The following is a 27,977-nucleotide window of genomic DNA, read 5'->3' as shown; positions in this document are numbered from 1 at the left end:
AGTTCCATTATAATAGCCATCTTTATTTGTAAAAATCCAGATATAAAATGTATTCTTTCGGTCTTTCCATGATTTCCTTTTTACAAAAACAAAAAGGCACATAAAAACCTTCCCCGCGGTCGTTCCCACAGACGGATGTTTGTCAGGCAGCCCTCCCCCCTCCCCCCATATAGCTACATGCTTCATTCCGGGACATCTCGCTTCCCCCACATGCTCCGGTGCTTTCCTACCAGGGTAGAGTTCCGAATTCCAAAACTGAAGTACACAAAGAGGGGCTGGGTGAGGGTGCAGTGTGTGGCATGATGCTCCATGGCGTGCAGGACGGGGCTCTAGTAGTAGGTTTCCTTCTCCACCCAGCCTGGGGGCAGCAAGAGGAGACAAGGTAAGCTGCAGTGAGTTTTTGCTCTAGCACAGAGAGAACTGTAAGAATCGCCCTGATGGTAACAGAGCCAACAGAGGGGGTGGTGGTAACCCCAATTCAATGTAGGACCTCAACTGTATTTATTTCAATGTTTTTAATTGGAAAAACATTTAGACTCCTGACAGTTTCCATTGCATCGTTTGGTTTGTCTTCGGTCGGTTTTAAACCTTGCAATTTGATTCTCAGGCCGAGCACAGAGGGGGCCCACAGCCCCCACCCCTAAACAAACAATGCCTCTGATTTACCTCCAGGGCTTCGCCGGATGATGAGTTTTCTGACTTCGTCATACACGAAGATGAGAAGAGAGTAGGGGAAGGCACAGAACCACCAGGTAGGTCTGCAAATACAGCCAGGTACCAGCTTACACACACCGTCTGCGCGGAAGCTCGCGGCTGTGCGCGGGCCCGGCAGACGGGAGGCCGCGGACTTTACAAAGGAAGCCCTAGCCAGCCTCGGCTTGGTTTCCACGAGAATCGGTTTATAAGGCAAGACTGGAATTTCTGTTGATGGACATTTTCTTCCCTTTGTCAAGTGTTTAAGAGGCTCAAGTCATGTGTGTGATGCCCTTCGAAGATAAAGAGCTGCCAGTGTGGGTCAACAGCAGTTCACTCAGCCCCTGAATCTGGTCTGACAATGACACACGAGACATTCAGCTGTGTGATCCAAGCGCCAGGCCTGGGGGGAGAACAAGCTGAGCCCTGACAGATCAGGGGCCTTCGGGAGCCAAGGGGCTGCTGCCCAAGTCCCCAGGCTGGAGACGGGCGCCTCAGTCCCTGCCAGCTCCCCGACCCTGGCGGGCTCCTCCTCCTGTCCCATGTGATCCTCACAGCAGTGAAACCGCCTTCCCAAGTGGGTCGAGTCTGTCAAGAACAAATTCTCTAGTCCTAGCGAGATGTCCTGAGGCCCGACCCTCATGAGTGTGAGTTCCGGTTCGGCCTTCAGGAGCTTAGTCTCCCAGCGCTTCCTGCATCGGCCTCTGTGCGGGCGCTGGGGACAGGAAGGGCACGTGCGGGGCCTTAAGGGTTATAATCGAGCGGAGCGCCGAGATCACCATAAGTAACGCCACAGGTGAGGCCCAGTGGCACATCCAGGAAACCGGCCTTGAAGGATCAGACCTTCAAGAGTAACAGGGTGGCAGAGAACAGCCGCGCCAGACACGGGAAGGAAGAGTGTGTGGAATTCACCTCACCTAAGCCCGGGTGGGTAGAAAGACATGTTGGGACCATAATGAGCCAGACCCAACAGAACGTCAGTGAAAGGGGGTGATGGCGACAGGCTCCTGGGAGTCCAGATAGGGCTGAGCAAGACTGTTGTTCTCAACCCAAACTCTGTATTGTACGGGTCCCATAATCTGTGGCTTTGTATATTTTACCTTTTTTTAAAAAAAATTAAATTTCAACAGAACATCAGTTGGTTGCCTCCTGCATGCTCCCCACTGAGGATCAGGCCCACAACCTGGGCATGTGACCTCTGGGTGCATGGGTTGACGCTCAACCACTGAGCCACACCAGCTGGGCGGCTTTGTATATTTTAAACAAGTTGCAGCTGCTTTAGCTCAACCAGTTAAATATCACCAAACACACTAGGTGTTTCAAAAGCTACTGGAATTTGTGGTAAACCCTGTATATGAAAGTTCAAGTTTATGAGAATATGCAAAGTCATTCACTGTGTTTCAGGCCAGTCTGGTTCTGAGCAAAGACTGGTGGTTGGCTTCCTTTGACAAACTATCCAAAAGGGACCTCCGATCTGCTTCTCCAGCATTTTTCCTTTGAGAGTTGAGGATTCAGAGGCCCACAAAGGTGGGGGCTCACAATGGGACACAGAAGGACTAGGTAAACAAAGCAGATTTGAATCTGGGTGCCCAAACTCCAAGCTGCCTCTAGTTGGCCTCCAAAGAGAACTGGACTGTGGCGGAGGGGCCTCAGGGGACCAGAGCCCACGTCTCTGAGTCCCAGTCCTGAGCACTGGGACTCAGCCAGTCTCTGCTGTCTGAGCTACTAATGAGTCTGCCTTTCCTAATTTTCCATCCGAGAAATTCTTGTACACACCACGCAGCAGTTCTGGAAGTAAGGGTGCCGCGTGTCACAGGAGGAAAGCCACACACACTGCTTGACACTCCAGAGCCAGAAGAGGACTGACTTACTTGAGGGGGTACATCCTCAGGGCGACTCCCATTCCAGGGCAGTAGGAGAGGAAGGCAGCGAGGGCTGTCTCCTCAAAGAGGCCAAATATCAAGATCTTGTTCCTAAAATCAAAGGGGGGTAAACGTTTAAAAAACACAAACAGAAGTTTGCCTTTTAACACTTAACATAGGTAGATCAATGCCTTCATGTATTGTTGTACTTGGAAACTTGAGGTCAATGAAAAAAAACCTAGAAACCACACTTTGCTCCCTAAGCTAGATTCCAGGAATTCTGCCGTGTTGGGTGCTGGACTTGTGCAAAGCAGGTAGAAACAACCAGGGCTCTGGGCTGTCCTGGACTCACTTCATCCCCTGCTGGAAGACTGAATTCCTCCTGGTCTTACAGATGACCAAGTCAGCCCACTGCACCACCACGATACTGACGAAGAAGGCCGTGTGGCAGGTGAACTCCACAATCTTCCTCTGTTCGTAGGTCTGGAACGCAAAGGCGGACAGCTGAGCATGGCTGGCGGCCACCAGCCTGACGCGAGGAGCTGGTCAGAACCGCACTCACCCACTGCTGCCCATAGCTGTCCTCCACGTCGTTGATCCAGCGGTCATCCCAGTCCACTCGGATGCCCAGCAGGTTAATGGGGAGGAAGCCATTCTCAGCCAGAATCACAAAGTAAGTGAAGAAACCCCCCAGGGCCTGGATCATTCCTGAGAGGTTGGAAAAACAAGTTCCATGTCACAGCCTGGTACGAGGTGGCTTAGGAGTGTTGCCTACTCACTTCCCAGCTACAACTAGTGGGAGGGAGGACCCAGGGGCACACCCCCTGCCCTCCACCTTGCATCACCCTTTTAGACTTCAGAGGGTAAGACACGTGAGCCTTGGTCTTCAGCACCCACCTCTGTTTGGTCACAGAGGACCAAAACCACTGCCCTACTTTCTTCCATCACTAAAAACGTGTACCCTTAGCCATTGTGGAAACAGTGCCTGTGGCACTTTTAGGACCCTTCTCCCCAGCATCCAATCCAACCTCGCTCCCCTAAATTCCTCAGCCCCAAATTCATCTTCCACTCTGGGCCTAGTCTTCCTTCTGCTCAAAATTAGGTCTCCCTGGCAGAACCAGGATGGGCTACCAGCCAATTATTTTGTTGTCAGCAACTGTTAAATTAATCTGCCATATTTACATAATGTGCTAATCTGTTCCATTTCCCCAAGTGTTGCAGTGCCCTAGTACCAAGACCAACAGGCTCCGCGGTGAGGGGCAGCCTCATTCTCAGGCAGGGCTGGGCCCGGTCCAGGGTGCTCAGGCTGAAGAACTGTAGTTCTCAAGAGTAACTGGGCAGCCAGTTAAGATTTCTTCTCACCTGGCAGAGAATGTTAAGATCCTCCCCCCCTCGCCCCTCCTGATCCCAGACACGCAGCCCAGGAGGCCGAGGCTCGCTCCGCCAGCTCCCTCGGCGGCATGCTCACCAATCTGCCCGTAGGCCATGCTGATCAGCCGCTCGTTCACCAGTTTGTCCGTTTTGGGGTTTCTGGGCTGTCTCTTCATGATGTCGCTCTCAGCTTGCTCGTAAGCCAGGGAGATGGCAGGAACCTGCGGAGGAAGGGATTCACGTTACCAAAACCAGGGAAGCTGACACTGTGACCTTTGTAATAAAATCCTTGCCCTCCCTTTTAAAAAATCTGTTTTTCATACCGTGAGACATTACAGCCCCTGCCCCCCACCCCATACATAAAACACAGCAAAATTATACAAAAGGCAAAAGACTCCTATCTGATAAATACGTGTTGACAGTTGCCCTGAAGAATAACATTGATTCTTTGATGCGGGAAATTGCTACTGAGAATTTCTTTTTCGAGTGGTAGTTAGGAGGACCCTGGGAGCACGGTGGTGAGCACCGATGTCACCTTAACACTAGGCTGTGTGGACCCCGTGACACTCACCATGTCTGTGCCCAGGTCAATGCAGAGGATGGTGACGGTCCCCAGCGGCAGTGGGATGTTTGCAATAATAAATATCAGGAAAGGGGTAATCTCTGGAATGTTACTGGTTAGAGTGTAGGCAATGGATTTCTTCAAGTTATCAAAGATCAGACGACCTACGAAAGCAAGATTTTTACCACCTAGCTTCAAGAGGCAGACTAGACCTAGCTTCAAGGTGCACACGCCACCCCATACGTGCAGACATGGATTCCGGGTGACAGCACCGGGATGAGGTCTGGCGAACACTCTAAATGTAGCTCTCACCTTCCTCTACTCCGGTCACAATTGAGGCAAAATTGTCGTCTAAGAGAATCATGTCAGCAGCTTGCTTAGACACATCTGAGCCAGCGATCCCCATGGCAACCCCAATATCCGCCTTCTTCAAAGCTGGAGAGTCGTTCACACCATCGCCGGTTACAGCTACGATAGCGCCCTGCCAGGAGGAGGGATGTCGTCAGCCACGTAGTCAGAGGTGGAAGTAAGTGAGGTGCAGCATCCGTCTGCCTTTCCCTCGGCCGAGAACCCACACCACAGAATCGAGGAGTGACAAACCTATCACCTTTTTTTTAATCCTCACTCAAGGACATTTTTGCATTTATCTTCAGATAGAGCGGGAGGGGAGGGGGGAAATATCGATGTGGGAGAGACACATCGACTGGTTGCCACCCACACAACCCCAACCAGGGCCGGGGACAAACTGCAACTGAGGTACGTGCCCTTAGCGGAAACCGAACCCAGGACTCTCTGGTCCGCAGGCCGATGCTGCAACCACTGAGCCAAACCAGCCAGGGCTATCATCTTTTTTAAAATCCTTACTTGAGGATATTTTTCCATTGACTTTTTAGAGTAGGAGTGGGAGAGAGAGAAACATCGATGTGAGAGAGACATATCGATTGGTTGCCTCCCACACATCCCCAACTGGGGCCAGGGACTGAACCTACAACCAAGGTACGTGCCCATGACTAGGAATTGAACCATGACTCTTGGGTCCACAGGTTGATGCTCTAACCACTGAGAAAAACCAGAGCCTATCACCTTCTTTTAACAAGGGCTACTCAAAGTCATGACTCTGGCGAGTGGCACTCTGGAACACGTCATTCTTCTACATCCCCTCCAGGTCTTCAAGGTCATTTCTTTGGCCAGTCCATCCCCAGTGTAGACAGGAGCCCGGGCTGCTACTCCAGGCCAGTGCTGAGGCTCAGACTCAGGGCCGCAGCGAAGTGCGCGTCTCCCCCAAACCGGGACCGAGGCACCCTTTCCTCTGGGCCTGGTGCCCTATTGGCACACACGTACCGGGTCTGAGCAGAGCTGGGTCGTGTTTCTACCACTGCTGCTTTGCTTTTTATTTTTCCTAGAACTGTGATCACTGAGGCCAGGAGCCCTGGAAACAGCCGGGCCTGGCTGCATACTGACCTGTCTCTGGCAGCCTTCTACAATGATGAGCTTCTGCTGAGGAGAGGTCCTGGCAAACACAATCTCCGTGTGGTACTTCAAAATGTCATCCAGCTGCTCAGAGGTCATGTCCTTCAGGTCACTTCCGTGGACCACGCAGGCCTTGGCATCTCTAGGATCAGGACCAGAGGTAAAAGGTCACCATCACTCCACCAGTGTGATGCTTAGCTCAGTGGGGTGTCGTTATATGAGGCGGAATGCTTTGAAAACAATGCAAAGCCGGGGAATCTCCCCATCACGTGAAACCTAGCATCTGCACAGGATTTTGTAGGTTGCAAAGCATTCACATAACCTCATTCAAGACTCACAACCACCCGAGGGGCAGGCCTGTCTGTCACCTTTCTTTCCCCATTTTTATGAAAGACACATTGAAATAGTATCACCAACTTTTAGACAGAAGCAGAGCTGAGGAAAGACCAAACCCTTCCCTAAAGTAGGGTGAGAGGGCCCTAAACCTTAAAACACGAAAGACAGAACAAATCTGACTTCATTTCTCTTTTAGTTTATTGCCAAAATGTTCCTTTTTTGTCCTGAACAACCTGGGCAACTGTGTCTTCCCCTTTTATTTTGTTAGCGTGAACCTGGAAGTTGACAAGGTGCGAGCTGGCACTGCCCAGCGGTTAACAGGGTGAAACTGCAAGTTAGACTGCAGGTGAACTGCATGACGAAGCCTCAGCTTCTCTCCCCTGCAGAGCGGGACGAACACCCACCTGCACAGGTTATGATATCAGGTGTTCGGAGCAGCAAGCACCATCTCGGGGGCTAGCAGGCTTGCTAAGTTGCTCTCTGGCACGGGAGGGCCACTGCCTGCTCAGGGCAAACCTACAAGCAAACCACTAGAGAACCAGGCCAAAGACTTTCAACCCCGCTGTCCACACATTTAAGGCGGACTATATGCTTCGAGCTTCCTGCCTTACCTGGGGTTCACCTGGCTCACTGGGATGTTGAGGCGGGCAGCAATGTCTTCTACGGTCTCATTGCCCTCGGAGATGATGCCCACACCTTTGGCAATGGCTTTGGCTGTGATGGGATGGTCTCCAGTGACCATGATGACCTGTGACAAGGAACAGGACAATTTACTGACTGCAGCTGCTAAGCAAACACCCTTAAAAGGCCTCTGTAAGTAGGAAAAGGTAACTGTTAAGGACCATTCAGCTGGGAAAATAAAAAGGAAAGAATGCTAACATAAACACATGTTCACAGAAAGCAAGTACAAAGCCAATACCCAGACTGTACCTTGGTATATAACTACAGAGGATACACAGTCATATAAAAACCAATTAAAAACACGCCATTTTCTATATGAAGCATTTCAAAATTTAAAACCTTAACAAGTCTTCTGCTCTTTTTAATTTGCTTACATGTCTTTCCCTTAAAAGATTTTTAAAAAACCCCTCATCTGTTTACATCAATATTTTAATGCCATTTGGTTTTTTCTGGTGGAAAGTAGCCTTGGGGATGGAATAGTCCAGGTGGGAAAACCAGCTGGCCCTGTGGCTCCCGAGGGGCCCCGCCACTAAGGAGGTGCGCCCAGGCACTCGGGTTATGGCGATGCCAAGGAGGCAGGCTGGGCCCTACCTTGATCCCAGCGCTCCGACATTTGCCCACAGCGTCAGGGACAGCAGCTCGTGGAGGGTCGATCATGGAGATGAGCCCAACAAAGCAGAGATTCTCGACAGGGAAATTCACATCATCGGTGTCAAACTGGAACCCTTCGGGAAACTGTTCGTCTGGCAGGAAAAGGTGACAGAAACCTGCAAAGAGGGGGCAGGGAGCCTGTGAGGACCTGAGCCGGGCGCGGCAGGACATCAGCCGCTGCCCCTCGCACCGCACTGCCCACCTTTTGCTGCAGGTTTAGTTGGGACTATTTTTAAGTCTAGTTTTATAACAGAATGAAGGCTTCGTTGAACACCATGAAGGACTGGGTCACTGAAAGGACACAGATGCCTCAAAGGAAGAGCGGTTTAGTGAGGAGAGGACGATGGCCCGGATTCTGAGCACCGAGACTCCGGGTCTCAGACCTGCGCACTCCTGCTTAGATTTGGCAAAATCACATAATCATCTGTCTCAGCTTCCCTCTCTGGGAACATCGAAGCAGCTGCTCACTATTCATTCAAACAAAAGATATTCCTGAGCGACAGCGAGAGCAGTCTTGCTGGCTACTTTGAGGATAAATGAGGATCAGACTCGTCTGCCGAAGGGGCTTATCATCTGGTGCTATTCACAACATGTGAGTCATGATACTCAAGACATTCCTTTCCTTGCAATGTTGTCTGAAGGTCACAATGTGCTTGAAGGGACCTAAGGTGCCCTGTGGGTTCACAGGAGAGACTGTTTCTACGCTGGGGCGGGGTGGCGGTGGAGAAACAAGGCTCTGGGTGGAGGGATCTTTCAGTTGGAGACACATAAGGAAGCACCTCGTGCTGGAGAGGGAGCAGGTAGTCGGATCTAAGTTATCGAAGCTAAAAGAACAGGAAGAATTAAATAATTTTTGTCAACTTACAAAATCTTATTATGCCACTTTCCCAATCACACTCCGCAATGGATGAAAGTATTTTTAATCTGCAGTGGCTGATAGAGCAGAAAGAAGAGGCAGCATCCCCGGCCAACAGTTGACTGTTGGTTTAATTTACGAGCCGATGGCCCAAGTTCCGTGTAAGTTCACCACCATTCTGGGCGGTCAGGAAATGGCTCAGCTAAATGCCCTAGGAGTTCCTTTTAATTTCACTAAGTTTACAGATCATGGACACAGCAACAAAGGTTAGATAAAATTCTTCTCCCCCCGTTTTATTCTGCCAAACTGAACTGACCAGCATGAGACCAAGGATCTAAGTATGAGTCAGAAGCAAACCAGCAGGATTTGTTGCCTTCGGCCCAATAAAGCAAACACTTCTCCGGCATTTACTGTTTTCACAACAGGGGCAAGAGCAGCCCTGTGGAGACTTGTCCGGGTACCTAGCACTCGCTCCCCCAGGCCGCCCAGCTCCAGGTAGGCGTTCTGGAAGGCGTCCTTCAGCTCCTCGTCCAGGGGCTGCTCCTTGCCGTGGAGCAGGATCGAGCTGCAGCGGTCCAGGATCCTCTCCGGAGCCCCCTTCATCACCAGCAGGTGTCGGGGCTCACCCGTGTTGGGGTTCTTATGAATGGATAACTGGAAAGGATTATTCAGATGTAAACGGTGAGGCGCTCCACAGAGGCAAACAGCCCCCTTAACTAGTCAGCATTTGCTATGGAGAAAACCAAGACCCCTCATTCCTGAAGCTGGAAGTGCCTCACACTTCACAACACACTTAGAATTCTACAGGCTGAACCAGCTGACAGTCACAAATTAATGACACATGGTGGCACCAACACTGTCCTAAGAAAACACTGCCAAGGAGGCCTCATTTATCCTCCTGATGTTCAAATAAATTAGGATTTTCTATACGTAGTCCATGGTGAAATTCAAAATTAAAGCCTTCATGAGAAGTTTGAACAATTCCTTTCTAGAAAGCATTTGTGCTTGTAAAGCTTCCCAAGGGGGGCTAGTTCTCCCACTGGGCTTCGGCCCGCCCCGCCCGCCCTCGCCCCGACCCGGACCTGGTACTTGTTGGTGGAGTTGAAGGGTATCTCGACGATCTTGGCGTATCTCTCCCGCATCTCCTTCACAGACCCACAGCACAGCTCGATGCACTTCAGCAGCGCCGACTCCGAGGCATCGCCCGCCACGGCCCGCTGTGGGCACACAACCCGTTAGCGGCCTGGGGCGCGCCCGGGCGCCACCGTTCAGGAGGGATGGCCGGACGTGTGCCCCTCCCGGCAGGAGGGTGGGGGAGCAGCAGCATCGCTGGGTCCACAGGGCCCCCTGCAGCCCAGATGCCGGCCACACCTCCTGCCTCACCCCTAATCGGCATCGGATGGTGTCACCTACCCTTGGGGGAAGCAAACACACTTTCCAAGCTACTTTAGCCCATTTTTTATCTTCCCCTGTTGAAAAGTCTCAAAGCCAACACTATTCCCAGACACACGTTTCTGGTTCTGACCCTGAAAACACCTGGTGAGAAGGCAAACACTTCGGCGCTCTTCACCGCCCTACAATGTACAAGAAAATGCCCCTGGCCCTCAGGATTGGGAGCACTGTGTGGAGGGTGACGTGGAGGACTTCATATTCTAAACAACGTTATACTGCGGGAAATGCCTGGGCTCGAACGATACGAACTGAAAGGTATTACCAGCTCCAACAGTAATATAATCAGCTAACGTTTCCGTTACAATCCACACTTCAGGTAACACACAATACAATTAACATGGCCCCAACCCCTGAAATACTTAGAACTACACCTCAAGCTACCTTTCTGGGGCTTTTAAATCAGGAAAGATTTGATGCTTGTTGAGTCCCTGTGCTCAAAACCTGGAGAATTTCGTCTTTGAGGCAGGAAAAAACATGAAGTTTTATCCTAAATTAACAGCACCCTCTCTGATGAGACCCGACAGTCTCCTAGGAGGAATGAAAGAGCCCTCTCTGCACACCAGACGCCATCTCAGTTCTGTCTCGGCCACTGGGTCTCTACCCAGAGCCATCGCAGGCAGGGTGGCCGAGGACAAGCCAGCCCCCAGTGCCCCCATGGCTCCTTCTTGTCCCCAAAGACCTCGTGCAGCTCATGGCCTTTCTGACATTGTCTTCACTGGGCAACACAGTAAAACCTCCCAAGACAGAGCTTATTTTTGCAACATTAGCAAGCTAAGAACAAATAAGATAAGAGAAATAGCTGAGCTATTTTAAGAAAATAAATGGCTTAAGGGATTTACTGGACTCTCCTGTATCCTAACATGCAAATGTGGTTTGTGGAGCCACAAGCAGCCCTCACTTCGAGGTTAGGCAACAGCATAAGAAATCAGTAGTAAAACTGGATTTTATCAATTAGGTTTTCACCAAAGATTGCTCCCCTCCCCTGCCCCCAGAGATGTGCTTTTTCCCAATGGACTTGGGGAAACTGTAAGTACTTCAGGATCCACAGGCAACAAAGGTTACACATAGCAAAGCATCACATGGACCATCCCAGTGTCCTCCATAGAGCAGGTACTTACAGACCATAAAGGTCATGTGCTACTTAAAAAGAACTCTCCCATGGCAGTCCTTGTGCGGTGCCTGTACACCCCAAGCTTAAGGGCTAAGAGGACTCCTGAGCATACCTTAAGGATAGGCACGTTTTCCTGGTTAGCCTGAAACACGGCCCTGTTACAAAGACCTGCGATTCTGGACAGAGCAAGCCAGGTGACTGAAGACTTGTCGAAGCAGACACCTGATGGAGTCGATAGGAAAACAATGCATTAACGCTGTATTCAAGTCCCATAAAAATGGAAATGACATCTCATTTCCCAATTAATGAAACAAATCAGGTTTTAGGAATTTTTCAAAATTTTATGGCTAATTCAGTTTTTATATCGACAAGCAAAAAAAGTAAAACCTACACCCTGACTTCTTCCCAACTGACTAGAAACAAACAACAAGGGCACCGTGACAGCCGAGGCTCCAGTCGGGGCAGGCCCTGGCCTTACCACTCTGATTCTCTGTCGTGTCGGCTTCATGGATTTGATTGTCAAACCACATGTGGGCCACCGTCATCCGGTTCTGAGTCAGAGTTCCAGTTTTATCAGAACAGATGGTAGACGTGGACCCCAAGGTCTCCACAGCTTCTAAGTTCTTCACTAAGCAGTTCTTCCTCGCCATGCGTTTGGCAGTAAGGGTCAGACACACCTAAAACGCGTTAGGAACTGGATTACATCATTGTCAACCAGGTTGGAATTCCAAAACTCTGGCTACATCCTAACATAGAAGAAATTTGTTGTAAATAAACTCTCCAACCTTCCTCTGAAGTCTGAAGAAACAGTAATTGTCACATGTATAGCCTCCCCTCCCCCCCAATAAGCACTACATTCAGAAAAGAGAAAACAGCCCTAATTTAGCACATTTGGTTTTCCTGACTCAGCCCAAGGTCTCCTCTCTCCGCTCTGCTATTCTGGACCCTGTGATAACACAATGAAGTTCATGCTTTCGGATTACCATCTCCTACACAAAAACACGCCGGGGCCCTCCCACTGTCTAACCCTACCCCGTAGCTCTGAAGAAAGTATACAAACATGTGCAATAAAACCCAAGATGGTGCCCGCCCTGGAGAGGGGAGGGGATGAATTTTTTCATGCAGCTGATCTGAATCAACTCGGAGCGAGCACAGCCTCTCACCGTGACAGTGGCCAGCAAACCTTCGGGCACATTGGCTACAATGATGCCGATGAGGAAGATGACAGCCTCAAGCCAGGTGTATTCGAGGATCAGTGAGAGGATGAAGAAGGACACCCCTAGGAACACAGCCACACCCGTGATGAGATGGATAAAATGTTCAATTTCTGCAGCGATGGGAGTCTGGCCGCCTTCCAGCCCAGAAGCCAGCGTGGCGATTCTTCCCATCACGGTGCGATCTCCGGTGTACACGACAATGCCACGGGCAGTGCCTTAAAAAGAGAAGGGGCAGTACCAGATTTTACCAAAGAAGCCACAGAATTTGCAATTACCTGCAGTGGTTAAAAAAAGAAGACACCAACACACATATTTAAGGGCCAGCTCTTTGTTCTATATGCTGTTTTAAACCAGAGACTGTTGCAAAGGGAGCTCCGTCCGTTGGCAGTAAACAGCCCCAAACGCCAAGCTGGAGGAGCAGAGCCACAGAGGGGCTGGGAGGAGGGGGCCAGGAGAACAGCCACAGGCTCCCTGGGTTTCTACCAGCAGGTGAGCACTTCTGCTATGACTGACCAAAGTGGTCAGAAACGGAGTCAATATAACAAGAAAAGAAATCATGTCTGTGAGTTTTGTTGCTAAGGACTAAGATAAATGCCACACCATGCCAAATAATGCCTTCAAATGGTCTACCTTCAACGCAGTTGGTTGAAAAGAAGGCAATGTTCCTTGTCTCCAGGGGGTTTTCATTTGTGAAATCCGGAGACCTGGTCTGGGGTTCTGATTCACCGGTGAGTGAGGAGTTATCCACCTGTCAGCGAAGGGAGCAAGTGGTGAGTGCACTGGCCTTGTCACAGCTGTGGGCTGCTCACCTCCCAATGCCCAAGCGGCAGGTTTGTGCCAACCCACCTTGCAGCCGTTTGCAGATATGATCCTGAGATCAGCAGGGATCCGATCCCCGCCTTTCACTTCCACCAGATCCCCCACAACCACCTCTTCTGCATTTATGCTCATTTTTTCACCATTTCGAATCACCAGGGCTTGCTTTGAATGGGAAAAGTTTACATTATTAAATCAGCCAAAAATGGATACCAACAAGAAGGTAGCATTTAAAAAAAAAAAAAAAAAAAAATCAAGCTACAAATCATCTGTAATTCTAATGATCTGAATGCATAACAGAGATATTTTTATTTGCACTAACAAATATAAGCTTGCTCAACAGCTATCTAAGAGACCGTCCTCCCATTGATATGGTTTGTGGTCTTTCTGTGACCATTCAGAGGGAAGACGGTCACTTTCTGGGTTTGGAGATGAAGGCATCCCTCTCTCTGACGGAGCCACTGAATTCACAGACAACCCTGAATGGACAGGACAAAGCAGCAGGTACCTGCGGAACCATGTTTTTGAAGGATTCCATGATCTTTGAACTTTTAGCTTCTTGGTAATAGGAGAAACAACCAGTTATGATGACAACAGCAGACAGCACCACACCGAGGTACAGCTGAGAGGAAACAAACAAGTTAGGACTGCATGGTTCTGGGTAAAGAATTGGAAACATAAAATAAAAGATTTTTTTTTTTTTTTTTATCCTCACCCGAGGACATTTTTCCATTTTTTGTTCAGATAGAGCGGGAGGGAGAGAGGGAGAGAGAGAGAGAAACATCGATGTGAAGGGACACATCGAGTGGCTGCCACCCGCACGACCAACCAGGGCCGGGGACAAACTGCAACCGAGGTACATGCCCTTAGTGGGAACCGAACCCGGGTCTCTCTGTACCGCAGGCCGACGCTCCAACCGCTGAGCCAAACCGGCCAGGGCAAAATAAAAGATTTTTAACAGAGATCAAGGCTTCAGAAATATAGAACTCAAGTCTTCGTATTTATCTTTCTAAAGACCATGTATAGGAGAGTCTGAAACGAAGCCACACAGATACTTGGTCACTAACTTGACTTTTGGAAATGCTCTAGATAAATCAGTTTCTCCTGATTTATTAAAATGAAGATATCTTTGGAACTTGTGACTTCTGAAAAACAGCTAGCACACATTTCTGGACCCGTGTAACATGCCAATATGAAAAGCTACGGTCTGTCGTCTAATGAATGGCAGCCAGACCCAGGCCAGGCCTTGTGCTGACCTGCCTGTTCACAGCAGCTATGCGCAGGACCAATGTCCAGCTAGAAAGAGCCCCCGCAGGTCCGGAGATGGAAAGAGAAACCTCAGTCGAAGGAAGAATGGATGAGCCCTGAAGGCATCAGCTGCTGACCCTACTTTTCCCTGGTGCTAAAAATCAAGAAACTAGTGGTAGTTGAAAGTAAATGGCCAGTCAAGACCAAGAAGACACCTTATGTGTACCCGATAACCCAAATTAGGAATACAGAACTCACATTATCATTCTGAGGTTCCTCTTCTGTGGCAGCTTGGATGCCGTAAGCCAAGAAACAAAGAATCGCTCCAATCCACAGTAACATTGAGAACCCCCCAAACAGCTGCCGACAGAATTTGACCCACTCGGGGGTGGTGGGAGGGGGAGTGAGGGCGTTGGGACCATCTCGGGCCAGGATCTCAGCAGCTCGAGCAGAGCTTAAGCCCTGAGAAGTAGAGGAATATAAATAAGACAGAGGCTCCAGTACTTAACAAGGTAATACACCTACCTGATAGCTGGACAGCGGCAATAAAGGATTCAGAAGGCAACATTTCCCAAGCCAAGGTAAACCCTGGCAAATTGATGATGATCCCCAACCACAGCCCACATTTCCTGAGGAACCTACAACATCCAGACTGAACTCGTTTTTAAAAGTGATCCATGGACAAATCTGAACCCAGTCTGGTCTCTTCTAAGATGTAGCTAAGGGACTCATGCTAGCCTGCATTTTTACCAAAAAAGATATTTATTTTCACTGACTCAGTTTTGCAATTAAGAGCTTCAAATTTCCTGTATATTTACTTTGTCAGGGAGGAAAAACCCCTCTATACACATCGAAGGAGAAAAAAAGATCTCTGCAGTAATCTAGCCTATGACTAGGTTAACAGCCCATTTTTAAGTCTAGAACTTTATTCTTTAGATGACATTAAAACAACAGTCTGGCAGGGAAGTGTTCACATACATGCACAGTTTAGCTAACTGCCCAGCCCCACACTTGTGAACTGAAAAGTATTCACTGGAAGAGTCCACTCTATTTCCTAAATGGGTCTTAAAACCAAGATTTACTGACAGCAGACAGTGGATACAGGCTCCTGCCAGAAGGGGAAAGTCGGGTTCCTTTCGCACTATCAAAATACCAAGTCAGAAAAAGAAACATCACATTGCCCAAAGTGTCTGTTAATCCGTGGTTTGGGTTCGTGTTCTTTTTAATATCTGAGTTAATTAGGGAGCATGGGGAAAGGAAATCAAGCAGAAAGGGAAAACAATAATTTTCCCTCTTTATTTATTTAGGACCCTCCCCCCTCCTTGGCCTCAAGTTTGTGATGTGATCCTGGGCAGAAGAAACCCCACCACTGGACATCTGAGTACTTTCTACGTGCCAGGCACCGAATCATGGGGCTTCCAATGAATTAACTTGTGAAGTTCTCATGATAACCCTTTCTGAGTATCATTAATCCTATTTTACAAGGAACAGAGCCACAGCATTTGAGTAAAATGTCTTAGGGCCACGGAGAACAGATGTCAGAAGAACCTAATAAAAACCCGAGTTTTATGGCCCACGTGCTGTGCTCAGAGCCTGCCGACAGTGCCTGTCCGCAGGGCCTCGGAGCTCAGGGCACCGGGCCGGCGCACCTTCTTAGAACTTCTTGGTAATTTACTGAGACAAGGGCTACATGTTAGCTGGGACTCAAGTTATTACCCCCCCAGAATTTCTATTGACTGTCTAGAAATACCAAACTCCACCTCCCTCTAACTATTTACCTTTATATTGTTTGTGGCAAATTTAATATCAAAGCCCCTGGATAACAGCATATGCAACATCTACTTTATCGATAGGTTTCCCTGAATCATATATATTAAAAAAAAAAAAAAAAAAAAGGTTTCCAATAAATGACCAAGGTTCTGACATATTGCAATGAGCTAGCTGGTAAAGTGCAAGAAATTGGAATTGTTGGAAGATTCAACTCAATTTAACAAATGTAGAAGAATAAAGGGAAGATCTGTAGTCAAAAGGCCGGGTAATGACCATGGCTTTGGAGCTATTCAATTTCAAATCCTGGTGTTCCCATTTATTGGATCTCACCTACTGTAAAATGGGAAATTAATGTGCACTTTCAAAGTTTCAGGGAAAAGAATATTTTTTAAAAGCATATGAAAAGACCAAGCTCCATGCATGTCACATAGCAGATACTCAGATGCTGGCTGTCACTATGTTCCTCCTCAAGTCCCCAGGGTTAGGCCCGTGATATGGGGGGAAATGCGACAGGGAATTAGGATTTTGTACAGAAAGTTTCCAATGAGAACATACTCTATTCAAGTCTGTTCCGTATTTGCGATGAAGTTCATCAAGGCTAAGTTTATGGTCATCCTAGGGAAAAACAGAAACAAAAAAACAATGAAACGCTGTAGTATAAAAACAAAAAATTTAAAAAGCATCATCAGTATCATTATGTCGAAAGCAAGTTTTTCTTCAGGGCAGATGATGGCACACAGCTCATCACTGCCTCCTGGCCCAGCACCCCACGCTCCACATGGGACAGCTGACGCCGAGTGCCTGCCGCATCTGCCCGGACCCCGTCTCGAGGCCAGGAGAACCTCCCTGCCTTCTCTGATGACCAGGCAGATTCTGGACTGATTACATCTCTGGAAGTCTCCACAGCCTGGAGAGGCTGGCAGTTCCCAACGTGTAATCCAAAGCACAGGCCCTCTGGTCATGCCAGAGTGGTTGGGTAACTTTTCAAACCCTCTAACAGCTTTGAAAATGAAGAATGTCCGTATCGACTTCTATTATCCAGTGAAATCTGTACAAGTGCAATGACTGATTTACTTTTACAATAAAGGGAGTCTCTCTCCTGCTCTGGCCAGTGTGGCTCAGTGGGCTGGGCATCAGCCAGTGCACCGAAAGGTCGCCAGTTCGATTCCCAGTCAGGGCGAACGCCTGGGTTGTGGCTCAATCCCCGGTGGGGGGTGGGGGTGGGGGTGGGGGTGTGGACAGGAGGCCACCAACTGATGTTTCATTCTCACATCAATGTTTCTCTCTCTCTCAAAAAGAATCAACAAAACTATTAAAAAAATTAAAATGAAATAAAGCAAGTCTCTCACTGTGGTGGGGAATCATATACTCAAAAGATAGAATACAACTAGCATTTAGAAGAACAGAAAGCAATCTTCCACCTAGAACTTACCATAGAAACTTCTTTCTTTAGTTCATCCATATCCCTATCTTTCTTCATCTTTTTCTTGTTGCCATGCTCTGAAACGGCTGCAGGCTCATATTTGTCTCGTCCAACCTAGAGGAGAAGGCAGAAAAACGGGGGGAGTTAGGAACTGCACCTTGAAACTGAAGACTTGGGAGCAGGGAATTTCAGCAGTTTTTAGGACAACCATCATTTTGAATAGTTACTGGGGCAATACTCATGGAAATCTGTGTGCTTGTGCCACACACTAAGCGAAGCAATCTATTACCAATGCTGCCATCGTAAGTTTAAGACACACCACCTGCACCCCAGGGCATGAAGACCCGTGGGAAAGTCGAGGCCTCGGAATGGCCCCGCGTCACTGTCACGCAGGGTGAACGGAGAGAGGGCTGTGCTGCCAACAACTCTACCCAGGGGCCTTCCTGCCACCTTCCCTACCAAGACGAAACCCCCTTTATTACAGTATTAACTCAGAACTAATGCCTCTGCATCCTGAATCAGACAGACCTGATTTAAAAGCCTGGGTGCTACCCCTCACCAGCTGTGTATCCTTGGGCCAGTCGCTAACTGTTAAGTTTCCATTTCCTCCTTCTATAGCATGGAGATGATAATAGTGCTTTCCTCATTTAGTGTTTGGGAGTGGACTAAATGACATAATACACGTAAATATGAGTTTACTTTTATTTCATGTCTTAGCTTTGCAAAGAAGTCATTAAGTATCACATTTAAATAATTTTAGGGCTTACATAAGAATGCTGAGCTTTTCATCTTCTCATTAAAGTCAGCCCAAGAGTCCTTACAACTTTAAATGAAAGAGCAAGAAAAGGGGTCCCCATCCCAACCTGCAGCCTGAAAAGAAACCCCCAAATGGAAGTCGCTGGCAATGTTGTGACATGAGCAGGATGTGGGAAAAGCATGTGCATTATCAGAGAATTCACAGGATCCACCTACGCCTCTTGAAAACAGGAACAATTTTTAGAGAAAATGTTGATTCTATAGTTTAAACTTAGATTGTTCCACTCCCCTCCCTCACCCCGTTTAAAATGCTTGAGTGAATCTAGACTGCAAAGCTGTCTGTGGGGAAAAGACCCTTACTCCAGACAAACCCACCCCACACACTGCTCCCCCGCCCCCAATAACTACCACCTAAGAAGGGCAAAGAAAGGAGGTATTAGCCATTTTCTTAAAATAGATGATCTCTGGTCCTATTACCATCATTTTGTGGCTCTCCCTTCCTCATTTCGAACTTTCACGAAAATTCAAAATATTCTAACTACTAAAACCCAGAAAGTAGGAAAAATGCATCCAGATTAAAATTTTATTGTGCTGAAAATAAAATAAAAACAAAAAGACAGCAACCAGAGTGCAGGTATGTTTCGGTCATCGCTGCAATGGTCGCAAGTGAACACGATACTGTGAGGCTCTGCAGCGAAATCCCACCCCAAGGTAGTTGGTCTTGCCCACATGTAGGGACATGTATACCAGTCAGTGTCCAACCTCTGTGGTCACTTCCGCAGTGTCCCTCGACTAACTGCTCCTTCCAACAGAGTGGAGTTCTTTAGTTCCTACCTTATCTGTTAAGAATGAAGCAGGTCTAAAGACGGCCAACATTCTTGACATTCCCTCCACTGTGGAGCGACCGTACAAATTAGTCCTCTGTGCACACAGCCCAGTGCCAGCTGAAAGCTGACAGACAGACACAAAGGACAGGGCTCCCACCAGAGGAACCGTGGTCTGAAATGGCACCTCCTTCATATGCTTCACGGGAAAGCACAACCCTGGAGTCATTGGAAAGCCCGGAGCTCTCGCACTGGGTGGCCAGTTTGTATCACTCTTTGAAACACAGCTCGCAGATTCTCTGAGCAAGTGGAGTGTTATTAAAATATATTTAATTTAAATGTATGAAAATCGGAGTTAAAATCCCTCTCCTTACCATCTGTATACTTTGATTATTCGCAGACTTTCAGTATTTTCCACTCCAGAAGAGCGGGAGAGAGTGATCGGAGCAGCTAGGCCTTGGACATGTTCCAAAGTTTTATCCCCACTTACAAAATAAATACCTTGCCTTCAGCTCCACAGTTATCAATGGTTAAGTTAGCTGAGACTCGAGATTCCCGAACAGCCCACCCCTTCATCACTGTATGCTCGACAAGGCATAGTTTTAAATGAGGACAGTTGGAAAAGAGATACAGAAAGTATTAACGTGAGATTTTTTTTTTCCTTTAAGATGTTAATTTTTTCACTAGGAAACTTTTGTCCACAGACCAGGCAGCTTTTACAATATATACAATTCAGTTCTTCCAGCAAGTAAAATAATAGTTTAATAGTAGCTTATCTTGATGGGAAGCAAATACTACTTAAGTCCCTGTCAGTCTCAATCATTAGTTTCAAAGCAGAGAAAATTCTGTGTATGGGTGCTTGGGCGGAGGGTACAAGGTGGGGCGGGGACAGGGCTAAAAAATGGGTAAGATAAATTTCGGTGATTATTTCTTTTCAAAGAAATTCTGGAAAAACCAAGGTCACAGCAAGGGGGACTGACAAGTTTTCCCAATGGCTACAGTGGCCTTCCCACTCTAGGCACAGAATGCACCTTTTCAATGAGGAATTTCAGATCACCTCTCTCAACATGCTCCCGTGAGGGCACGCCGTGGGCACCCTTTGATGTCTCCAAGGAAGGGCACGATGGAAGCTCAATGTTACACCCTTCTCAAAAGGGCCACTTGTGAAAATGAAGTAAGTTGGTTCCGTTTCCCCTGCCCCTCCCCCCATTCTAATTTAGGAAGTAGAAGGTCACAACAAGGGCAGGGGCTTGCCCAGTGTGACACAGCTTAAAATGTGTCATTACTTAGTCCTGTGCTTCCCAGGGATTCCATCTTCTCAAGGATCCGCTCTCCTGAGTCTGCTCCCATTTGACTGGGTCGAGGAAAGGGTGCCCAGGAGATGGGAAGGGAAAATTCTTGACCGGAGGAGCCAAGGTTAAGCCATGTAAGGAGGTCCACTCATTTAAAAACATAAATGGAACTCTTACAATGAGTGAGGCATACCTGAAACCTGCTAGACACTCCTTCCTTCTCTTCAGCAACGAACAATTTAAAGGAGGTGGAGTGGGGGGGACAGATGACAGGTACAGAAGACTAGCCCAACGATTTAAAGCGGCACACACACAAAAAGTACAGTGAGGGTTAGGATAGGGGCTTCCATCCCAGAGGTGACTCACTTCTGCAAAACTGAAGCTCCCACCCAGCCTTCAAACTCAGCTCGACTACCAGCCTCCACTAGGGCAGGCTTCTTGGGCTTTCGCAAGTGCCTGCATTATGGAAGCTCTGGCCACTGTCCCTACCTGGGTCAGCAGGGAGCTGCGAGTTTCAGACTTCCGAAATTCCAGCTGAGAAAGTCTCAAGGGTTCTTGGAAGCTGAGCTGTCCACGCCCTTAAGATAGGACTTTTGATAGTACTCATAATTCCACCCCCATGTCATTTTGACTCTGCCTGTGCCAGCTACAAGACCTGGAACAGTCAGCTGCAGTTTCCCCATCTCTAAAATGGGAGCAACCCTTGATATAATGACTAAAGAATCTAGAGAAGGCATTCTTCTGATCATCTGATTAGCCAAGGGCTGCCATTACATCTGAAACAAAACACCTAGGAACTGCACTGTTTCCAAACCAACATTCTGGATGAGCGAGAAGGGCCAGAAGGTGGGTGAGAAACTGCCCCAATGCAGCCCATTTCAAAGCTGACCAGAGGATCAGAGAAACGGTACCTCTGAATCCAATTTGGCAAATTCGGCCTTAGCAGGGAAGTTGGGGAGATGGTCTCTAATCCTGCCGGCAGCCTAGAGGCAGTGGTCTGGGCTATATCTTTCCTTTATGTAAAAGGTGGTGGTGGTGGTTGAGGGTGAGGTTCTAATCTTCCTGGGATCATGTATTATTAAATCATCATCAAACACACTGTCTATGTAAAGGTACTCTGCAAAAGAGCTACAAAAAGGTTATTAAAACTTGGTTTTAATTAACAAATAAACCACTGTCATTCCTCACTATGAAAATTCCCTTTAAACCTTAAAAAAAAAAAAAAAAAAACCAACAAAAAACAACAAAAAAACCCACCTCATTGAGTATTTTTTATTTTATCTCATCAATTAATAAACTTACAGAAAAAAGGTAGCGATGAGGGGACATGTAAATGGTGATGAAAAGAGATATAACTTAGGGTGATGAATACACAATACAATATACAGATGATGTATAATGTACCCCTGAAACCTGTGTAATTTTATTAATCAATGTAAGCCCAATGAATTCAATAAAAAAGACACACACACAAACTTCAGAACTTATGAGAAATGATCATGCCCAGTTCACTAGACCTCCAACTGCTCCTAAATGACTAAGTACGCAATTCGTTTATGTATAAGGACTTTTCTAGCCAGGTATCCAAGGACTACGAGATGGCTGGGTAGGGGAGGACACCCACTACCATACTGATGCCTGCAGAGTCCTTCTCACTGCTAGAGTAGGTCCTGTAGGCCACAGCAGTGGGCCTTTGAGCCCAGCTCAGCACCTCCAAACCTGGGCTGTAGGCCATCAGGCAACAGTGAGCCAAGGAAACAGCTCCAGCACTAGCCAGTAGGTCCCCTCGGCCCCAAATCAGAGGTGTGGCTTTCCTCCCCAATCTGCCTGCATGAAAAATTTTAACCAGCAGGCCAGCCCCCCTACCTGCAATAGTTAATATATATCATCCATGATCAAAAAGAATTCTAAAATTTCTAAAATATCAATATACTTTAGATTTACTCCCTTTTTGAAAATGTGTTTCGTTACTTCAATTAAAAAAACAAACAAACCCTTTCTTTTCTGCTCCACCTCTCCTTTAGACACCTGGGTTATTAGGAGTTAAAACCTTCTGCCTGTTCCCTCTATCTGCTGCTGTCCCCACCCATTTTTAACTTTGTGGAACCACTCTTTGGCTAGTGCTACCCAAAAGGAGTTGTCAGTTTGAGAGACAACTGGCACACTGAATCAATTCCCAAGAAGTCCCGATCACTGGTCCCCTGCAGGTCTGGTAGGAAGGGAATCAGCTGCCAGGCAGCAAGGCCCTGGGGAAATGTCATGTAAGTTGAAACAATGAAACAAATATGGCACCATGGAAGCATCAAGATAATCCCCTGCCCTCACCATGATGTCAGACTGGAAAGATAAATCAAACACCAAGACCTGCAGACTTAAAACCTTGCACTCTGATGACCAGGCCCCCAAACACAAGGTCCAAAGACAAGGTATAGCTACAAAGGATCAACTTTCCTGATCACCAACAGAAAATATCTAATAGCTGTTACTAAATGGGGTTTGAATAAAATCAGATACAGAGATAATTAATGTCCAGATATAATTCATTGTCAAGTCACAAAGGAACTAAGGAATGAGGTCTATTGGCCAAAATTCCCTTGGCTCAGGATACAAATGAAACCAGAGAGAAAAACTGCGGGGGGTTGAGGGGTGGGCTCCATTCTCACTGACAGAATTTGCTCTTCCAAACATCAAGTAAATGTGAAGAACTTCTTGTGGATTCCTGACAACAGATTTCAGCACAACTAATGAGGTGAGTCATATGCAAAGAACAGTCTCTCTCTGACTCCAGCCAAAGAACACATTTCCTCTCATACACTCAATTCATGGCAACGTGAGAAAGTTCAAACCTGACTTGGTTACTCTCCTTTTCCAAAAATGTAGAAAGGAAGGAGAGTTAAAAAAAAAAGGTTAGAGGATTTAAACATTCTCTTTACTCACACTGTCACTTACTGGACATGCATTTTCAGCGTAACCCAAACCTGGACAGCTCTGGCAGGGACAAGGGCACATGCTGCCCAGTGTTTTGCTGTCCAAACGCGGCCACTCTGATTACTGTGAGCCCATCTGATCTGACACTCGTGTTTCTTCTTGGGCTGCTGGCTGGCACAGAGCCCTGGGCAGCTAGACGAGGCCCACGGCACGGTGTTCTCACTCCCTCCTATCACGGGGGTGGAGGGGGCAGAAACCCCACTTTACTTTGCCCGACGACTTTGTACCAAGCCTTTAAAAATGTAAAGAACTTTACTTCCAAGTGAAAGTAGAGGAAAATTCTAAGATGCTAATAAATAGGTTAGTAATGTCAAATGACACTCCCATTGGGCTTTCCTTTGGAAAGCAATAGTATTTCCCATTAATTTCAATCCTTATTGTTTTTAAGGTGAAAGAAAAACTGCCCTCTAGTTTTGAAAGAGCTAAAGATTAACATGAAAGCCCAGTTTATAAAGATCTGCTCTCTCAGTGCCCATCATAAACCCAACCACCACCACAGCTCCCAATGCCCTGCACTCATGCTGAACAGAACAGAGGGCTTCACTTGGTGATTACATCGTCTTAGGGCCTTTTTTCTTTAACCTTTTTATTTTTAAATGACTAAAACTAATCTTACTTTTCCATATAAAAATCCTTAGAAAATTTCATTAAAGCTTATTTCTTAAATTTGCATATATTTGAAAGAACATGGCCTAATCTGAACAGAAACTCATTTGTTAATTTGTTGCAAAAATAATCAGAAAACAACGATTTAGAAGGGTTCTGGGACAGAACATGGATAGGTACCAAGTCTATTGTGCTTTACAATGTTGAATTCCTTTTTTATTTTTTTTTTATTTTTATTTTTTTTTATCCTCATCCGAGGACATTTTTCCATTTTTTGTTCAGGTAGAGTAGGAGGGGGAGAGAGGAACAGAGAGAGAGAGAAACATCGACGTGAAGGGACACATCGAGTGGCTGCCCCCCGCACGACCAACCAGGGCTGGGGACAAACTGCAACCGAGGTACATGCTCCTAGCGGGAACCGAACCCGGGTCTCTCGGGACCGCAGGCCGATGCTCTAACCGCTGAGCCAAAACGGCCAGGGCTCCTTTTTTATTTTTAAATGCTATTTAGAAATAACACTTCCAGAGGTCTGTATATGTTAAGTTTTGGCCCCCATCTGGATAAACATTTTACTGGATTTTTTTAACCCCCCCTTTTTGGGTTGTCAGGTTTAGCCTACTCTCAATCAGATTCTCAGATTTATGATGCAGACCTCCCCCTTTCCTACCCTCCCACCCAAAGGTGAGTCACTGGTGTGTTACAAACTTACTGGCAAAGAACACTACAAATTAAACAGTAAGTTACCAAAAGAGGATACACCCTCTCAGAACAAGGTACAGAAAGAACAGTGGGGAGCTGTCACATACACACCGAACACTTCATAGGCAAAGGGTGTGACGCAACCCCAACCCCCTTCTCTGCCTCCAGTGCTGGTCCCCAGTTCCTCTGGTCCAAGGGCCACACTCGCTGGCGGCCAGGCCTGGGCACCTGTCCACATCGAGCGCTCTGCCGTACGTTTTTAGTCTAAAGTACTAGCTTTATAGCAGCCAGAGAAGATTTAGTCACACTTTCAAGTTGAGCTCCAAAAGGGCAGCTGATAATGTTACCATACAACCAGGATTTCTGCTGACATGTGTATCCCCTGTGCAACCTTCACCTGAACCTTTTCCCCTTTAAGTCACTACCCACAGGCTATGATTTCTTTTCTAGGTAACTAAGTTAATATTCAAACAATGGAGAACTGCAGTGAAGGACCTGGTGACATATCCCCCGCCCCCAACCTTTTGCAAACTTGAGGAGAGTTTTTGTACCTTTGGCTAAATAGTTGTGGGTGGTAGGCCTAGCTGCAGATTTAAGCCAAGTCACTGGCAAAAACACCAAATATGAAAAAATGAACAAAATCCTATTTTATCCAGGAATGATTCAGCGATTCTTTCATTTTCCAATCAAAAGCTTAGGAATTTGATTTTTTAAGGCGAAGTAAAATGACCTGAAATACCATCAAAACCTAGGCTCCCAATGGTAGTGGGAATAGGAGGGGAAGAAATTTACAATGACCTCAAAAATTAGCTGCCAGCACAGGCTTCCTGGTTAACCAATTATCAGCAGGGCTTTAGTCACCACTCCACCCACATTTTAATCCTCACGTGGAAAAATCCCAACATTTCAGCATAAAATATCCTTCTGAACATTTGGACTATCACAGTAAGTCACTGGGGACAAAACGGGTAACTTGATCCAAGGAGAATCACCGGCCCCTCTCCCCAACACATCCTTAATGTTCAACATATCAGAGTATCCAAAATACTAAACACAGCCCAGAAAATACACATATCATCTTGTGTTAACCAGTTATAATTCAATTTTGTATTTGCTAGCCACTAAACATTTTATTAGGACCCATAAAGTCTCCTGATTTCTACGATCCAGGTGTATTGCTGTCTTTACCACTACAGTGCATATGTGTGGCTATGAAAAAGATATAGATATGTGGACATAACTTAGTTACTCAAACATCTCTTGGGTCCATTCAGTATCACAAATACCCCTGTTTTCATTTGAAAAATGACTTTAGAGTTCTGCATATAAAGCAATGTTAAGAAGTAAGTGTATGTTCAGACTGGGGAGGCGCAGGCTGTTCAGGAATTAGGGACATCTGGTGTGTCACTAATGAACCATTTGACCTTGAGCAAGTCATTTCACCTTCCTAGGCCTCAGGTACATATCTATGATCTTTACACCTTCACAAATCAGTAATGTCTGGCTCAGGAAATAAACTTTCTTATTCGAGGGGGTTAGAGGTAGAGAAATGAACTTTAAAGAGGTTGTTTAGAGGAATGATCTAGGGTTTGATGGTGTGGTACAAACACAGGCCATTAACCCAGTTTCCACTGTGGGGAATAACAGGCTGGCACTTGGGGTACTTGACCTGGGCCAGTCCTCCACGTTCTGTGCTTTTAACAGATACAAGTTGTGCATTCCCACATCACCCTACCAGGTCATCCAAACTGTTCAATTACCTCCTTCAAAACCCATTTAGAGTCAGGATGCAACCTCCCTCTTCCGTCAGCACTCACTGCACACAGAGGAGCCCTAAGAACCCTCAAAGACCTACTAAGTGCGGGTACAGTGCAAGCCCTGAGATAAGGGAGCACATTCTCTCCAACCAGTATTCCCATGACCTAGTCATTTTATCCCATGAATTGACACTTTGGAGGTTATTTTTCACTATAAACGTTCTCAACTAGACTTTGGGGTCGGGGACCAGGTCTTCTGCTGGGGCTACGGGTTATCACAGCCCCGAAAAACAGAAATGTAGGAACGAGACGTGCACTCTCTTCTCCTGCCCGAAGCCCCCTCCTTCCTTCGGGAACCGCTCTTCCTACCACGGCCTACTGCCCTCCGCCTCTGTCCTTTTTCGGGTTTATTGTACCCAGAGGCCCTAGTGGGCCAGTCTGTCCTCCTTCCAGGCTCAATACTAAAAACAAACAAACAAACAAACAAAAAATCTACACACCCCTCCCCAATGTAGTTGCTCCGGGCGCATCCTGTGTTTATGGAAAGTCTCCCAGTCAAGCTTTCAAAAGTATACCTTAAAGGCCATCTTAGGGCGGTGAAGACACACCCTTGCTGGCACCGGCCCGCACGACCGGCTCTGCGGTAAGGGGAAGCCAGTTTTTTCCTTTGGGTGAGGTCGTCCGCTGGCTACGCCGCAGCACCCCAGGAGAACGAGTCTCGGACCCCAAAGCCACCCCCGAGTCGGAAGCCCCCGCCGGCCCCCCGCGGGCGGGAACCGCAGCCCGGAGGGGCCGGGCAGAGCGCTCCGGGGGAAGGGGAGGAGCGTGCCTGGCCTCCGGGCACGGAGGGCGGAGGGAAAGAGGAAGGCTGGAGATGGGAGGTGAGGGCGGAGGGAGGGAAGCGGGCCGGGGATGCCGCCGGCGGCCGGCTCCTTCCCAGGGCGGCCCAGCACCCGGGCGCCCTCCTCCTTCCCGACCCTGTGGCTCGGAGAGCAGCCTCCGGGAGCGGCGGGCCGCGGCGCGCTCGGGCTAGGGGGCCCGCAGCCCTCCCCCGGGTCCGCGCGCCGTGCCCCCGCCGCTGCCTCTCCCCTCCCGCCGTCCCCCATTATTGCGCTCCCTCCATTTCCCGAGTGCGTCGTCTTTTAAGCCGCGCGGCTCCGCTTCCTCCTCCGCCGCCCCCCGCTGGCTGCCTGCGGTCGCCCTCCGGACTTCCTCCCCTCCCTCCTCCCCGGCCTCCGAGGCTCCCCGCGCCCCTGGCCCCGGCTCGCCCGGCACTCACCCCTTTCCCCATGGTGGCGGTGGTCGGTGCCCGGCACCGGGTCCTGACGCTTGAGAATCAGAGAGAAAAGAGAGAGCAGCTCCCGGCTGAGCAAGCGCGACGGGGGAGAGGCGAGGAGGGAGCGAGGGCTGCTGCGGGGCGGGAGGGAGGGAGGACGGCCGGCGGTCCGACCGATACCGCCGCCGGGGCTGCTACCGCTGCTGCTGCCACGTGTCTACCTCCTCCCGCCACTGCTCTGCGCCCCAGACCCCGCCGCA

At 48.0% G+C, this 27,977-nt stretch overlaps 1 protein-coding gene across 2 annotated transcripts; it reads right to left on the bottom strand.

Moving 5' to 3' along the window:
* Positions 1-2: 2 nt before the first annotated feature.
* Positions 3-27,977, bottom strand: ATP1A1 (ATPase Na+/K+ transporting subunit alpha 1). Of its 2 annotated transcripts, none has more exons than XM_036273636.1 (23): positions 27,721-27,977; positions 17,529-17,633; positions 16,652-16,711; positions 14,585-14,788; positions 13,587-13,700; positions 13,109-13,243; positions 12,893-13,010; positions 12,209-12,477; positions 11,524-11,722; positions 11,158-11,267; positions 9,565-9,699; positions 8,944-9,136; positions 7,567-7,742; positions 6,906-7,042; positions 5,950-6,100; positions 4,801-4,969; positions 4,498-4,652; positions 4,024-4,147; positions 3,118-3,263; positions 2,908-3,038; positions 2,565-2,666; positions 667-758; positions 3-358 (listed from the first exon to the last, which is right to left on the bottom strand). In XM_036273636.1, the coding sequence occupies exons 1-23, from the start codon at positions 27,730-27,732 to the stop codon at positions 330-332; spliced, it is 3,066 nt and encodes a 1,021-aa protein (XP_036129529.1). In that variant the 5' UTR covers positions 27,733-27,977; the 3' UTR covers positions 3-329. The 2 variants fall into 2 exon arrangements, with proteins under 2 accessions (XP_036129529.1, XP_036129530.1); XM_036273637.1 differs by lacking the exon at positions 27,721-27,977 and adding an exon at positions 27,017-27,194.

The sequence above is a fragment of the Molossus molossus genome, unplaced genomic scaffold, assembly GCF_014108415.1.
Source record: "Molossus molossus isolate mMolMol1 unplaced genomic scaffold, mMolMol1.p scaffold_m16_p_20, whole genome shotgun sequence".
Taxonomy (NCBI): Eukaryota; Metazoa; Chordata; class Mammalia; order Chiroptera; family Molossidae; genus Molossus; species Molossus molossus.
This window is presented reverse-complemented; position numbering and strand designations above follow the sequence as displayed.

Coding starts and splice junctions, on each gene's coding strand:
- ATP1A1 (XM_036273636.1), bottom strand. Junction 4,970..5,949: donor TAGAAGGCTGCCAGAGACAG/GTCAGTATGCAG, acceptor TCCTCCTGGCAG/GGCGCTATCGTAGCTGTAAC. Junction 4,148..4,497: donor TTGACCTGGGCACAGACATG/GTGAGTGTCACG, acceptor CTTCCTCCGCAG/GTTCCTGCCATCTCCCTGGC.